At 43.1% G+C, this 16528-nt stretch overlaps 1 protein-coding gene across 1 annotated transcript in view; it reads left to right on the top strand.

The window, feature by feature from the left end:
- The first annotated feature begins 567 nt into the window (after positions 1–567).
- The window catches only part of FYB2 (FYN binding protein 2), a 96191-nt gene continuing 80230 nt past the window's right edge, over positions 568–16528 (top strand). Inside the window, exon 1 of the mRNA XM_003265134.2 lies at positions 568–691. Coding sequence (XP_003265182.1) covers positions 683–691 — 9 coding nt within the window. The 5' untranslated portion in view covers positions 568–682. The remainder of the gene's footprint in view (positions 692–16528) is intronic.

Here is a 16528-nt window from a genome sequence, read left to right as displayed (position 1 = left end):
CACTACACCCAGCCATTCTTCACCTTTTAAAATGGGAATCCAAATGCCTCAATAAATACCAAGCCAAAAACAGGGTGCTTCTTTATATTAGCTCCTTTTCTGGCCTCCACTAAATCCCCTTGTGGGCTTAGCCACGCTGTCCTGCTGGGCTTTGGTTTCCCTGACCGTGAGAAAGGGTTTGTGAAATTAAGTAGCCATCTGCAGGGGCGGAGCTGGCGGAGGTTATTACTGACGGGGATCACACTGTCCAGCCTGCATGGTCTGTACTAACAGGAGCCTGCCATCCCCATTCCTTTGCAGCTCCTGCTGCCTGGGCACAAAGGGAAATGCCCTGGAGAGTGAGTGACTGTCAGACCAGCCGGAGGGGAGCAGTGGGAAGAGCCACTTGCTGAGAAGAGGTGGGCTTGGCAGGACTGCAGACGGAGGACTCTCCCCAGCCCCCTGCAGGTGCTGGTCTAAGCCAAGCTGGGAGGATGGAGGCCGGCCCTGGCCCAGCCCCAGGCAAGGGAGGAGCCTTGGCCCAGATGAGGCAGGTGGGGAGCCTGGGCTCAGGTGTGTCCTGTGGGAAGTGATTGCTCCCTGGCTGGCAGAGACAGAGGAAAGCGGATTGTTGGCCCCAGGACCCAGGACTCAGCTCCGAGAGGCTGGGCTTGTCTCCCCGACTCTGCCTTGGAGGAAAGCAATGGAAGGGGTAAGGCTGTCTCGGTTTTGTTGCCGGCTTTCTGTGTGTCTTTTCTTGCAGGACAAGTTCCTCCCACTTGGGAGCCCTGGGGAAAAACTGCCTGTGTGTCCTGCCTGCTGGGCAGGAATAAACATGTCAGGTGTCAGCCAGTGCATTTCTGCTCACACTGGCTTTGCTCAGGGCGGGTGGGAGGGAAGAGGAGTGTGCCATGTCCTGTGCCACCTGGAGTGTGAGGGGACAGGAGGTGCTGAGGAATGACAGCATGTGGCCTAGCTCTACCCAGCCAGCTGGACTCCTGACCTATTCCCAGATCCTCCGTTGAAGCGCCCGCTGGCTTCTCTCTGTGTTTACTTGCCCTTGTGGACTGTACCCAGCCTCTGCAGTGATTAGCGGGCCTCCTGGTCAGAGAGCAGTGCTTGATGTTAGGAAGCCGGCTGTGCAGTGCTGTTTTGTGGCTTGTGGCTCTAGACTGGGCTCTGCTCCTTGTTAACTGTGTGGCCTGGGGCAAGTGTGTCCGTCATCCTGAGCCCTGGGTCCCTCACTCACGAAAGAGAATTACTGGTACAATAACTACTTTGTGAGACTATCAGAGGTGCTTGTATAAATAGAGATGTATGGAAAAGTATCCTGCCCCACGCCAGCATCCCCTGCCCCTTGGACGGCTGAGTGCTGTTGGCACAGTTGGAGACGTGTTGCCTGACTGACCACATCTTCCTTTTTCCTTCTCCAATTCTCCACTCTCCTCTATTTCCGTTTTCAGTAAGTCAGTTTCTTTTGATGTGCATTGTGTGTGTGTGTGTGTGTGTGTGTGTGTGTGTGTGTTGCTTCCATAATTTTTATTATACATTTGGAGTCAAGTCATTTTCTCCCATGAATCATGTGGCTTCTCACCCACAAGTTTGGTTTTAAATCAGGGCAGAGGATCCATTTTAGCTTTTGCTGGTCAGGAAAAGCTCCCCTTTGTCTCAGGGCAAAGGGCATCTTTCTCTCTGTGGCAAATCACTCCAGTCCAAATAGCTGAGTTTTGGAAAGGGGTGAGCAGGGGCATGTTGGTATGACTTCATCTCCCTCTTCTGAGTTCTCCCCGCCACCCCCACCTCTACCATACCACTTAGCAACTTTGAAGAAATTCCTCCTTGACGGGAAAGTGCCAGGCTGAATAGATTTAGCATGCTTGTAAGAAAAGGAAACTGACTTACATTTTTCCCATCTCTGATGGGCCAGGATCCACACTGGCATCCATTATTTCAGTTTATCTGATGACATTACAGTGCGGTCTATGCCATTGCCCCATTTATTGTAGATGAGGTAACTGACAATATTATCACTTGCTCAGTATCATACCGCTGGCAGCAGAGCTGGGACATGAGCTTACATGTGTCAGTGCCAACTATAAGCCAAGCATCGCTAGCAAGGATTACAATAGGACAGCAGGAAGAATGTTAGGCAAATTAGACAAAAATGTACAAAAGAGCATGTTTGTTAGCTAATCACATTTTTATGGGATAAGCTAATATGATTATATAAGTTTCACTGCTCAGAAGGAGAAAAAAATCAAGAGAAATAAGAGTGGTTTCTCATCTTGAAAGAAGGATTTGTTTTGTTTTTTAAAATTAACAAAGTATTCATTTATTCAATATATATTTATTGAGGACATGGTTTGTGTGGTCAGGTCCTGCTTTGGTGCTGCAGATGCAGCAGTGAACCAAACGGTTGAAGATACCTGCCTTCCTAAACCTCATATTCTAGTGAGAGAAGACAAACAAATCTATATATGGGTCAAATGGCAGTAAGTGCAATGTAGATACACAAAGCAGGGAAGGGTATAAGGATGGTCAGGCAGGAAGAGGGACTGCTATTTTCAGTGAGACCGTTTCAAGAAAGGTGTCAATGGAAGGTGGCATTTGAGCAGAAACTTGGAAAAGGTATGGGAATTAATGGGCCATGTGGATATCTTAAGGAAGAATATTCTACGGAGAAGTAAGAGCAGGTGTAAAGGCCCTGAGGCAGAAGCTCGTTGGTGTGTTCAGGAATGACTGGAGCTGGAGGAAGTGAAGGAGAGAGTGTTCAGAGAGAGTGGGGTCAGGTGATATGGGCCCTGGAGGCAATTGCTGACACTTGAGCATTTCCTCCGAGCAAAATGGAGAGCCACCTGAGCATTGTGGACAGGGCAATGATGCAATCCAACTTACATTTTAAAAGGAACATCTGACTACTGTTTTGAAAATAAATACTAGGGACAGAAAGTACAGAAGCTGGCTGACCAGGTAGGAGATTATTGCAGTAATCCAAGCAAGAGAGGATAGTGGCTCAGACCAGTCTTAGCAATGAAGTGGCTAGAAGAGGTCAGATGCTGGAAATAGATTAAAGGTAGGGTCAGCAGGATTTACTAATGGATTAGACAAAAAAAAAAAAAAAGAAAATTATTGATGACTCCAAGTTGTAAAGCTGGAACATCTGGAAGAGTGGAATCAAGGTTTACCAAGATGACTTAACACAGAGCAGGCTTGAAAGCAGATTAGGAGTTGGTTTTAGATGCAATGTGTTTAGGGGGGCTACATAGGCAGGTTTAGAGTTCAAGGAAGAGGCCCAGGCAGTAGGTATCATCTTGATAATATATCTACATTATCTAGAATAGTAGTGGGTGTGTAGTAGATGTTTAGTATGTGTTATATGGGGGATTTTAAAACTTGGCCTCACATTCTCTGACATCTTCCCATGAAGATGTGGTGCCCATGTTCCCATCCCTTGGTTGAACTCATGACTACCCTGACCAGTACAGTGTGGTACATGTGACACTCTGTGCTTTCCGAGACTGTGTCATAAAAGGTCATACCCCATCTACCTCATTTATGAGAACACTTACTCTTGCAGCCTTGAGCCCCCACGTGAGTAATCTATACCCCAATACTTTCTGGCTGGAGACACGTGATGTAGACATTCTGCTTGACAGTTCCAGCTAAGCCTAGCCTTCTAGACATTCCTGCGAAACTAAAATCAGTACCCTCCAGACTAGACCAGCCGCTGGTGAGATGCAGCCAAATGACTTTTATCAACACCTGTGGAACAGAGGGAGAACTCAGCTGAGCCTCGTCCAAATTCCTATCCCACAAAATTGTGAAATATAGAAAAATGCTTTTTGTTTTAGGCCACTCAGTTTTGGGGTGGTTTGTTTTCATTAACAGATATCAGGACAATTAGATATATCCTTCATTCTGTGTAGTTATTTAAAAAGTCATTCTCTCCCCATAGACATAAGGTTGAAGTGAACCCTATAGAATTTTTATTGTATAGTTTAGACACCCAAAAAGGTGGATGGGTTTTTCTTTTCCTAAGTCAGAGGTATAGCCTAATGCATGCCCTCAGCCAGGTAGGTTTTCACTTAGTTATACAGTCATTGCAAGGGAGAATTGTAGCATTTTTTAGCTGGGAGAGCTGGCCAGTCAGGGAGCTTACAAAATGGTGCCTGAATTTTTGATGAATGAGCATTGGAGTTGTAGTTGAAGTATACTTAAGTTTACTTTTGCCTCTTATAAGTGATTTGCACAAGTCATGGAATTACAAAATACAGGAGGTGGGAGAGTTCTCAAATACCAACCAGTCTGGAAACTCCCATTTTACAGGGAAATTTGAGCCACAGAGGCAGAAAATGCCAACACACTTCATGACGACTTATCCAGTGTGCCCCATTTACAGTGGCTGCTCCATGAATGTTCTTGTTCAATTTGAGGGTAAACTCAGAGTCATATCTCCTCAGTAGACTCTACTCTCAGGCCCTATCTTGGAATTTCTGAGAAGGGCCCTATCCTAGATCCCATCTAGTTGTTCAGCTTTGCAGGGAAGTGTGTCAAGGAAACAGACAATTTTCATATTTGATGAAAAGTAGATTGATGGAGGAAGGCACAAGCTTTGATGGAAGCACTGATAATGGATGCTTGACAAGGGGTGGGGTTCATCCTGGGCTCCTTAGAGAAGCTGGGGTCTTAGCTGAATGTCAGAGGAGGAGGAAGTGGCATTTCATCAGGGAACGCTCGAGTGAAGGAGGGGGAGAAGGCAGAAGGGAGAGCATAGGCAGAGCAGCAGAGATGGGTAATATGGCAGGGTGATAGTTGGGGATAGTTGGCAGCAAGGTGCTGCTAGAGCAGAAAGTTTAAAAAAAGAGTATCCAGAGTGGAATCCCAATAAGTAAATAGGATCTGGATATTGAAAGGCCTTCAATGCCATATATACTTTATCCTGTAAGCCAAGAGAGCCACTGAAAGGCTTCACCTCTAAGATGGGAGGTCCAACTAACTATCACTGAGGTCTTGTCATGCTCTGACATGCTGGGATGGCAGTATGTTCCCAAGGTCATGCATGGCTTATTTTTGATAGAACCCAGGTCTAAATGTGAAACCCCACTAGGCTTCAAGAGCAATTTTGGAGGGTTTTTCATGAATAATTCCATTTTTAAGGAATAAGTCACAAGATAGGGTAACATCTACACAAGTGGAGCTGCTGAGAGGATCTGTACTGTAAGGATGGGCTGCTCTTAACTAGCTTGTTCTTGGGAGAGTAGACTCGGCCTGGGTTAAGTTCTGATGATTTAGGGTGAGGCTTTTTGTGAGTTCTGGGAGAATTTCTGAGAAGGAGAAAAGGAAAAATCACATAATTAGTCACAAATCCAAAAGACTGGGCATATCCTGTTCATCTTTGCTGAGATGCTGCACCACAGAGTCCTCTTGAATTGTGGTGTTTAGTCCTTGACAGTGACACATTAAGTGACCTGTACTACTGGAGGGCTGATGTCCTTGCCAGCCAGCCTTATGCAGCAGTACTGACCTCAGCATTTAGCCTGGCATTATTTTCCCATTGAGTCAAGTCTTCCCTTCTCCAAACCACACATCCACATTTCCCCTGGGGAGAAATGGTCCTAAAAGGAAAATCCAATTATGTCAGTCTACTGCCAGATTTTCTCCAGTTGTTCCCCATTGCCCACAGAGTACAGCCCAAGCTCTGTGGCCTGGATGATAAAGCTGAGGCACTCTGATGCTGCCCTGTATACTCTAACTCGAGCCTCCTCACCCGCACCACATCCCTCATGCTCCAGTTTCCTAGCCTGCTGCATCTGCATGCACATTCTCCTCTTCAGAATGCTGAACATCACTTTATTTATGACTCAGCTCAGACAACACCTCCTCGAGAAACCTTCCCTACCCCTTGGCCACAATTGGTCTTTCCCTGCCTTGCAAGAGACCCTAGGCCCTTTGATCAGACCCAGGTCTAGACTGTGAGATCCCAGAGAGCAAGGATTTTGTCTTGCTCACAGAGGCAGCAAAGCCTGGTGCTTAAGAGCACAGACTCTGAGCCAGCGTGACTGGTTTAAATTTCGGCTTTACTGTTTACTAGCTGTTCAGTGTTGAGCAAGTTAATTAATTTCTCTGTGTCCCAGTTATCTCATTTATAAAGGAAAAAATAGTACCTACGTCTTAACATTCAACCGAGGTTTGAATAAATTAATACATTTAAAGAGCTTAGAACAGCTCAATGAACTCAAAGGGCAGTTAATTCTATAAACAATAACTTATAACAGGCGGACTCTTATGGGTCAAATCATGTCACCCACCCCTCCCAAACTCATGTTGAAGTCCTAACCCCCAGCACCTCCGAATGTGACCTTATTTGAAGACAGGTTCTTTACAGAGGAGATCAAGTGATATGTTTTGGCTGTGTTCCCACCCAAATTTCATCTTGAATTGTAGCTCCCATAATCCTCATGTGTCGTGGGAGGGACCTGGCAGGAGGTAATCAAATCATGGGGGTGGGTTTTTCCTGTGATGTTCTCATGATAGTGAATAAGTCTCATGAGAGCTGATGGTTTTATAAAAGGCAGTTTCCCTGCACACACTCTCTTGCCTGCTGCCATGTAGGACATGCCTTTTCCCTGCCTCCTTTGCCTTCTACCATGATTGTGAGGCTTCCCCAGCCATGTGGAACTGGGAGTCCATTAAGCCTCTTTTTCTTCATAAATTACCCAGTCTCAGGTATGTCTTTATTAGCAGTGTAAGAATGGACTAATACATCAAGTTAAAGTGAGTTCATGAGTAGGAGTTAATCCAATATGACTGATGTCCTTATAAAATGGGGGAATTTGAACCTGGAGAGATGCACAGGGGTGAGACAATGTGAAGATACAGGGAAGACACCATGTGAACATGAAGACAGCCATCTACGAGCCAAGGAGAGAGGTCTGGTACAGATCCTTCCCCCACAACGCTCAGAAAAGAATCAACCCTGCTAGCATCTTGATCTTGGACTTTTGCCTTTAGAACTGTAAGGCAATACACTTCTCTTGTTTAAGCCACATAGTCTCTGGTACTTGCTGTGACAATCCTAGCAACTAATAAATGAACCATATCAGCAAATAAAATGAGAGAATTTATGTAAATAACTGTGTGCACTACTCTTCCCCCATCAACCTGGGAAGTGTTTTATATCATGTTGTTATTTTGACCTTTCCCAAAATGACAGCCGTGCTTATCTCTTCAGAGAAGAAATCTGAGAAGTGTTTATCGCCCCTCAGCACGGAAAATGGACAGAAATTATCCTGCAACCATGGTCAGTATTCCTCCCTGATCACTGACTTCCGGGTTTTAGCTTTTCACATCTGTAAAACCTGAAATAACAAGCCCCTGCGGAGATTTTTAAAGATGAATCAAAATAATGAAACATTATATTAGGACCTTTTAAATACAGAGAAGTTACAAATAACGTGCTTCAGAAATAATAATTAAGTAATTTTGTATCATAATACTGGAAAAAGTGGAGGTTTTACTTATTACTCTTCATGGTATTGTTACTGTTAATTATCTTCCCCATTTTACAGATAGAGTAGAATCAGTATTCAAATTCAAATGTGTCTAATTCCAGAGTCCCCATTCCTAACCATTAGTTTGGTTCTTTTTACCACAGTGATGGTTAATGGCATATAGGACAGAGGTTTTTTAAAAAATCTTTAAACTGGAAACCTGAATTTGAGTCTAGGTCTGCCATCTACTTGAAATGTGACCTTGAGCAAATCATTTATCTTCTCTGAGTTTCAGATTTCCCATCTCTAAGTGTGTCTAATAATAACTATTTGTCTACAAAATTATATAGAATAATGTATTTGAAAGTACTATGAAAAGAACAAAATCCTAGACTAATATTCATAGTTGTTGATATGATCAAAATTCTCGAAACCAAAATTTGTAGCAGAGCTGACATTAGAATTCACACACTTTCTGAGCCCTCTACCCTCCACTTTTCATGAATTAGCCAATGGCTTACCTCAAAGACCAGAGTGTGATCTTCGGCAAGAAAGAAAAAAAAAAAAGGTTAGGAAAGGTTTTTAACAACTGAAAAGTCGATATAGAAAAACAAAGCAGCATTATCACTTAAACTTTTAAAAGAGTAACAGGGAAGAACCACCTTCCACACCCTTTTAAAAATCATCCAAAAGTGTGTGTTGCTGCTGGTATGTTTTCTTTTCTTTTTTTTTTTCTTTTTTTTTTTTTTTTGTCCATTACAACAACCTTTTCTCCAAGTTGTGGTATGGACGAAATAGCATTGAATTGGTATTTCTCTGGTGACTTCTGGTGTGACTTTGGTTTTTGCCACTCATGCCTGTGTGCCCTTAGGCAAATTATTTCACCTTGGTGGATCTCAGTTTGCATCTCAAGAAAAAAAAAAAAAGAGAGACCATTGGAAACTTTAGGCTATGGAAAAGGGTTTAAAAAGGGGAACTTGGAACGGGAGGCATGTGAGGATGGTGCTGGTTCGAGGCTCGTCTGTCTTGTTCCAGTGACAGTCTTGAGTCATGGTCCACCTGGAGCGAGCACTGGCATCATCTTAATAATGGCCGGGTTGTTGACTAACTGCCTGGAGGTAATCTCTGGAATTTCACAGCTGGGTCGCCATGGGCTGGTTTGTTTCAAGATTAGCCCCTGGAATTTCTAAGTAAGCACATAATTAGATAAGCTGGCAGTGCAAGGGAGTGTCAGGTGGGAAGGGAGGGAAAGAAAGTTTTAAAGTGTGTTTCAAGGCTGAAAGCAAGAAAGCAAAAAGTTTTAAAATGCATTTTGAAGCTAAATTTCTTGGTTACAATACCACTATTCTAGAGTTTCTGAGAGAGAGGAACTCTTGTAGAATGTGTGCTTTAAACCTTCAGCTTCTGGGTTTGAATCCCAGTGCTACCATTTTTTGGCTGTGTGAACTTTGGCAAGTTATTTGACCTCTCTAATTCTACCTGCCTGAGGGTGGTCCCTACCCTAGAGCTTCTATGATTTAATATATAGAGAACATTGAGAAACATGCCCGGTGCATACCTGTGCTCAGTGAGTGTTAGCTCTTGCAGCTGCTGACGTTGATGATGATGATACCCACTGAAGGAGTTCACCATCTACTGAGAAACAGAAAAGTAAACAGATACTGATAACAAAAGATGGTAAATACAGTGATAGAGAAACACACAGGATGTGAAGGATCGTGGAAAGGGGGAATGTATTCCAAATACAACTCTCTTCCAAAAAATCAGAAAAATGACAGCATCACCTGGCATTAGAGTCTTATTATTTCCTCTTGTTAATTAACCCAAAGAAAAATCTCTGTTAATGTTCCATTAAGCTGTGCGTTCCAGGCAGCAGTGCCTGATGCATTTTGCCCTTCAATTCTGGCTCTTTACATGAAACTGGCATCTCTCAGCTAAGTAACAAAGTCTGACCCAGTGCCCATATGACCAACTCAAGGCCATCTCCATTTGGTTTCCTTAGCCCTTTATTTAAAGAAAAATCTTGCTAAAGTTCTCTTCGATATCTTTCAGATTTTGCTGAGAGAAAAAGGTAGCCTCTGGGAGGGAGTGGAAAATGGGTGTGTGAATTGAGTCTAAGTCCAAACAGAGCAGAACTAAATGTTTACAGAGTGGGTCCCGTGCCCCTTGTTCTGTACTAGCATTGTTAGCTAGCCTGGGTGGGAAGCAGAGGGCAGTGAGGGGAAGAGGGTACTTCATAGGGTAGTTTCACAGAATGACTAGAGCCAAGGGGTACAGACTGGAGTGAAAACTCCAAGAAAACTTCATGTTCGTGAGTGCAGAAGAAGGAGGCAAAATTGGAGCATTTCTATTACTAGAAACTAAAATGCCACCTAATAGAACTGATACAATTTTTCCATCTGAAACCATCAGGTTGATTCACTCTGAACATATTTACTGAACATGTACTCTGCCACAGTCATTTCATCACTAAAAATCGCCATGATCACGGTGATAATCATTGTCTTCCTCTTCCTCCTTCTTTCCCTCTTCCCCCTCCTCTTTCTCTTCCTTCTCCCCTTCCTCCTCCTCCTTTCTCTCCTCTCTCTTTATCCACATCACAACTATCTTCATCAAAATAACATTATCGTGGGTTTGCTTTGTGTCAGGCACCAGGCCAAGGTTAATGTCTATGGCATTCCTAGGATGTGAAAAGCTGTATCCCTATTTCGCTGATTAGGAAGTAGGAAAAGAGAGAACTGAAATAGCTTTGTAAAGGTGACAGAGCCAAAATTTGAGGAGGTAGGATTTCACCTTAAGACTTTTAAATCCAAAGCCCATGTTGTTAACCCTATTGCTGCACTTGAAGTTGCTCCTAGTCTAGGGAGGAAGGGGAAAAAATGTAAAAAAACAATGAGAGTGTAATGAACACTGCAGTGGAGAGGGACAGGAGCTCTAGGAGCACAGGGAGTGGCCACCCCTCACTGCATCCCTGATGGAAAGTTTCCTCAGGGACTTGCAGCTGGGTTGAGTCAAGTAAAACAAATATTTTTCAGACAATAAACATGGGTAAGAGCATTCTGGAAAGAGAGTGACATGTGCGCAAAAGCATGGAGGCATTCGTTCCTTCAGCAAATATTCACAGTGTCTTCTCTGCTCTGGTCACTGTCTTAGGAAACCCAAGGGGGAGTAAAAGAAGAGCGAATCTAGTGAAGTGGATGAACTAGAAGAGGTAAGACTGGAGGTAGAGAAAATAATTCAGAGGGAGAGAGAAGAGGAAAATAGCTGTTAATAATATGCTTGTATTATGTTTTACAATTTACAGTGCATCTTCACATGTCTAGAACACTACCTTGTACATAGTTGGCACTGACCTAGTAATTGAATGAATGATCTCTGTAGGCCTTTAAAGTTACCCATTTGCCTAAAAGTTCTGTGAGAACAGAGAACATTTATTCACCACTATCACCACTGAAGTGTGCAGTGGGGCCACTGAGTTGCACAACTCCAATAGGTGCTGTTCACATGGTGGCCAACGTGAATGGTCCCTGTGATCACAATGTGAATAGTGATGTAGAACTATTGTATGCTGTATTTATATCTATATATGTGTATGCGTGTGTGTAACAACATAATAGATGTACAACTTGGTAGCTTGGGTTCACATCTAATATAGAGGATTAATATTTATTGATTAAGCTAATGAATGAAGAAGGCAGGCAGGAAGTCTAGACAAAGATTACCATCATTCAGCTTCTTCTCCAAGCAAGGATCATTAGCGAAATCTCTGCTGTAAACCAGCATATCCATTTCACAGATGGAGATGAGATATAACGTGACTGCCTTAGAATACAGATCTACTCAGGGCTCTCCTAGTTAATGCTTTTCTATTACAGCATACAGTACACAGTTTCTCTTTAAAGCCATCAGGGCATGGTTTCCTCCAAAGGGCCAAGGATGCTTCTTTCCTAAGAAACCAGCTGGGCTGCAGAATGTGTTGCTGGCCCCTCACAGCTGGCAACCTCCCAAGGTGAAGGAAATTGGGAGCTGGTGCCAGGAGTCTTTGTCAGGTATTGGTGTGTAACTAATTGCTGCTGTAAACCTTTCTCACAAGAAGGTCTGGCTTTGTAAGTTCTTGGAGTAAAGAAGATCCTGAGGTTTACTGAGTGGATTAGAAGAATACATATTTAGAAAGCAGAAAGGCTGTCAAGCATCAATTTTGGCTGAAAACATTTTGTCCCAGATAAAGGGTCTTTCAAACACCCTTTAGTTGCATTTCTTGACTGCTTGCAGCCAAGAATTGAGGCTGTAGGAGTATGCTAGAAAGAGCTAGGGGATCGAGGTCAGTAGGTCTAGTTCTGCTATTTACTAGCTCTTTGATCTTAGTCAAGTAAGTTGACTTGACCCCTCCAGCTTTAATTTCTTCATCTGTAAAATGGAGTTCATCACTTCTCTAATGCTGTATAGTGGCAGAGTAAACAAAATAATGTATGAAAAGGGCCTAACCCAGTCTGGTATAGTAAAACAACCTTGAGTATTGGAATCTGACCTCATTGTTAAATCCAAACTTACCTCTTGACAACAATGCAAACTTTGGCAACACCAGTAATAATAATGATGACAACAATAATCATAAGTAGCTAACATTTCTAGAAAATATACTGTGTACCAAGTACTGTGATTCACACTTAACTTGGATTGTCTGAATTAATTGGCAATACAGTAAATACTATTATTGTTGCCATTTTATTGATGGGAATAAAAGTTAAAATCATCTAGCTGAAAATGAAAGGGCAGGGATCCAAACACAGATAGCTGATTCCAAAGTCCAGAGGATGGTTTTCAATCCCTAAGCCAAACTTACTTTCTCTCCAAGCCTCAGTTTCTTTATCTATAAAATGGGAATACCAACACTTACCAATCTTGCTGGGTTGTTAGAAGAATCGGAGGTTCTATCTCAGAATTGGAGATGCACTGCATCTACTGCAGTTGTGAAGCTCAGTAATTAGTGGGGTGTGGTAATGCGTGACATGGAAGTAGTGGAGGCGATAACGATGAGCATGATGATAATGATTGGCACTCCAGATCTTAAAAATGACTTCCATTGCTATTATTGGAGAAATAGGGTCCTGAATAGACAGAAAACCAGACAGAGGCTCCTTTATCTTCTTTAAAAAGCAAAAACATCTAACACCTGTAAAACCTGCCCCAAATGCATTTAGAATGGTGTCTCTGATTTCTTTTACTGTTTCTTCATGTCAGCTGGGACTCTAATATAGAAAACAAATCTAAGAAATTAAAATGGCCACATCGGCTGAGGAGTTTACATCATAGCTGTGGAGTAAAAGCAATAAAGTGGCTCAAAGAGGTTATTCAACCCTTCTTTTTTCAGTGTTCATTAAACTGCACTTTAAATAAAACTGTCATAAACCTAAAAGACACTGAGTGACTGTTCTGTCTGCAGCAGGAGAGGGCAGCAGGGAGAGCAGGAAACCCTTTCAAATAAGGACGCTCTGTGGTTGGTTTTTCCAGCTCCCTGGCAGGCAGTTTCTAGTGAAGCCTCCTGTTCTTGCCCCAAGTTGCAATGCTGAGTGAGTGTGGGGTGTGTAATCAGGGTTGGGCTGTAATTGGGTTGTTGGAGGACTTGGCATGTTGGCAGAGATCATAAATTCTGACTTCAGGCCCTGATCCCCAGACTGCCAACTAAGTTAAACTTGAGCCTTTTGCTGAAAGCTACATTTTGAACTTGGCACCTGAGGGTATATATGGCCCAGTTTTTCCTCTGAAACCCTTACCCTCACCACAAAATGCAGTTAAATGTTGCTTAAGTTTTAGTATCTTGAAGCAATATCGACCCATAGCATTTTTTGGTTTTGGCTGATTTCCTAAAAGACATCATACACCCCACTTGTTTGCAATGAATAGTTATCTCCCTTTGTTTTTCACTTTCCTTTGGGGGTTCTCTATAGGCCTGTGCCTTGAGTGAGGGGATTTGAAGGTTGCAGAATATCATTTTGATGTTCATGATCTCCCAGTATATTCTGTGAAGGAATTTTGAACCATAAATATGTAAATTTGTGCTGTTAATTTTGTTTCTAGTGGCCTGTGAGACCTTTCAAGAGGCCACCTTAGCCCCATTTCTCCTCATTTCACATTTCAGCCACACTCCCCACTCCAGAAACCCACACATGCCAGGCTGTCTCAGGTTCAGGTCTTTGAAATGCCATCTCCTCTACCATTACTTTCAATGGCAAAAACCACAATTACTTTGCACCAACCTAATATAATTTCATTCCCCCTTTTGACAGCCAAGCTCCTATTTGTTCTTTGTGTCTATCTCACTTTCTCTGGAAAGTTCCGTCTGTCCCCAGTCTGGTTAGGTGTTCCCTGTCCTGCCTCTGGTGCTGCTCCGTCACAGCAGGGACCTCAAGGTGTTGTCATCGTCTGTTTATGTGTCCATCTTTCCGTGAGACTGTGAACCCCAGGACGGCAAGGCCTGTGTCTGCCTCATGCCTTTATGTTACCTGAAGTAGGAATACAACAACTAGTTGGATGAGTCTGGAAAAGATGAGGGAAAACACTGTTATTAAGGAAAAGGCATGTCGTATAGCATAGAGTTGATTTTAAAACATCACAGGTGTATTAGTCCATTTTCATGCTGCTGATAAAGACATACCCGAGACTGGGTAATTTATACAGGAAAAGGTATTTAATGGACTTACAGTTCCACGTGGCTGGGGAGGCCCCACAATCATGGCAGAAGGCAAGGAGGAGCAAGTCACACCTTACATGGATGGCAGCAGGAAAAGAGACAGAATTCATGCAGGGGAGCACCCCTTTATAAAACCATCAGATCTCTTGAGACTTATTCACTATCATGAGAGCAGCACGGGAAAGACTTGACCCCGTGATTCAATTACCTCCCACTGGGTACCTCCCACAACATGTGGGAATTCAAGATGAGATTTTGGTGAGGACACAGCCAAACCGTATCAACAGGCTTTGGTGTCAGGGCTGGGTTCAGATCTTGGCTCAGCACTCATTTGCTGTGTGTCCTGGTAAGCTTCAGAAAGCTCTGATCCTGACTTTTGTCATCTTCAGGGGGCACAGCTCAGAAGCCAGTTGTAAGGATTATGGTAATTGAGACAACATACACGACAATATACACATGCTGCTATGTGCAGTGCCTGGAAATGCATTAACATAATAAGCACCTTTCATTTTCTTTTATCTAGAATTACTCCTAATTTTTCCCCAGTTACCCCACCCACAAATATACAACAAATGCTTTCTAATCTTCTCAGTTTAATTCAAAAGAACACATATTGTCCATCTACTCTGTGTGTGTCCAGGCACAGTGACAGAAGCACAAGTGAAAAGAAAATCTGATCCACATGTGCGAGTGGAGTGTGGTAAAGCAGACATGTAAGTAAATCACTTTAATCAACAAAATTAGATAAGTGGAAAGACAGAGGGAAGCAGAAGGTACTAAAATGGAGCAAGTACACATGCTTGGCCCAACCTAAGAACTGGAAAAGGCTGCTGGGAGGGATTGGTAACTCAGCTAAATCTCAAAAGATGAATATGTTTAGCCAGGCAAAGAAAGGTAGGAAGGGCATTCTGGGTAGGAGCAACAGCAGATGCACAGAGGCAAGTTCAGTTTTACTGGAGGGATGAGTTAGAGGCAGGAAGTGGTGGGAAATGAAGCTGGAGATGTATAATTTACCAACACGGTAACAAGGAGCCATTGAAACGTTTTAAACAGAGGAGTGGCATGACTGAAACTGCACTTTATTTATTTATTTATTTATTTATTTATTTATTTATTTATTTATTGAGATGGAGTCTCACTCTGTCACACAGGTTGGAGTGTAGTGGTGCCATCTTGGCTCACTGCAACCTCTGCCTCCTAGGTTCAAGCCATCCTCCCCGATCAGCCTCCCGTGTAGCTGGGACTACATGCATGCACCACCATGCCCAGCTAATTTTTGTTTTGTATTTTTAGTAGAGATGGGGTTTCACCATGTTGGCCAGGCTGGTCTTGAACTCCTGATCTCCAGTGATCTGCCCACCTCGACTTCCCAATGTGCTGGGATTACAGGCATGAGCCACTACATCTGGCCTGAACCTGCGCCTTAGATGCATCATTGGCATTAAATTAATTTGTAGTTCTCAAAGAAAGCCTTTTAAAAGATCATCCCCTCAGGAGGTTATTACTCCAGAAATAATCTGTTATTTGCTGTTAGTTTGGTAAATACTTATTGAGTATTAGTAGGAGTAAATTTTCATGCTTGAACCTGTAGGCTCCACAAAGGTGAGCATGTATTTCTACCTGACCTCAAGGAGCTCATGGAATATAGGGCAGATGAAGCATCTACTTGAATAATTGTAGTAGGATATGGAAAGTGGCAAAGGGCATAAGACCAAAAGAGATTTGCAGATGAAGTGCTATAAGACATGTTTTCAAATCTGTTCCTTGGACCAGGTGCTGAGCTGGCCACACAGTAAGCACTTAAGGTTATTTATAAAATATGGACTCCTCGGAGCTTCTGTTTCAGTGGGGCAGGCTCAGGAGTCCCCAGGATATTCCCATGCACAGCCAGGATTAAGAACCATTGCCAGAAGAGGTCTGAGGAGAGAGAGGTTAAGTTTTGAATGGACCATTGATTGCAGAAGCATGTAAGCTGTGCCTAGAAGAATGAGTAAAATTTGGGCAGTAGATTTCGTGCAATGACATTCTGGACATGCCAGATGGCAGGTGAAGCATGGGCTGTGATGGGATGCAGGAAAACAAGGCCCACACTAGAGGGAGCCCAGGAGTTCTACGTGACTGCAACAATAAAGCTGTGTGGTGGAGGTTTGGGACCAGATCAAGGAGGTGAAGGAATTAGCACTTTAACTGATAGATACTTGTGAAACACTATATTATTTTTTTAAATGGAGTGACATTTTAGACTGGAATTGTATTTTAGAGCCATCAGATCCCTGCAACATTTTTGTGTGAGGCTGGGTTACCGGTCAGAAAATGATTGCAAAAATTTAAGTAGCAGAAGACAACCTGCTGGACCAGGGAGTAACTA

The sequence above is a fragment of the Nomascus leucogenys genome, chromosome 5, assembly GCF_006542625.1.
Source record: "Nomascus leucogenys isolate Asia chromosome 5, Asia_NLE_v1, whole genome shotgun sequence".
NCBI classification, from domain to species: Eukaryota; Metazoa; Chordata; class Mammalia; order Primates; family Hylobatidae; genus Nomascus; species Nomascus leucogenys.
This window is presented reverse-complemented; position numbering and strand designations above follow the sequence as displayed.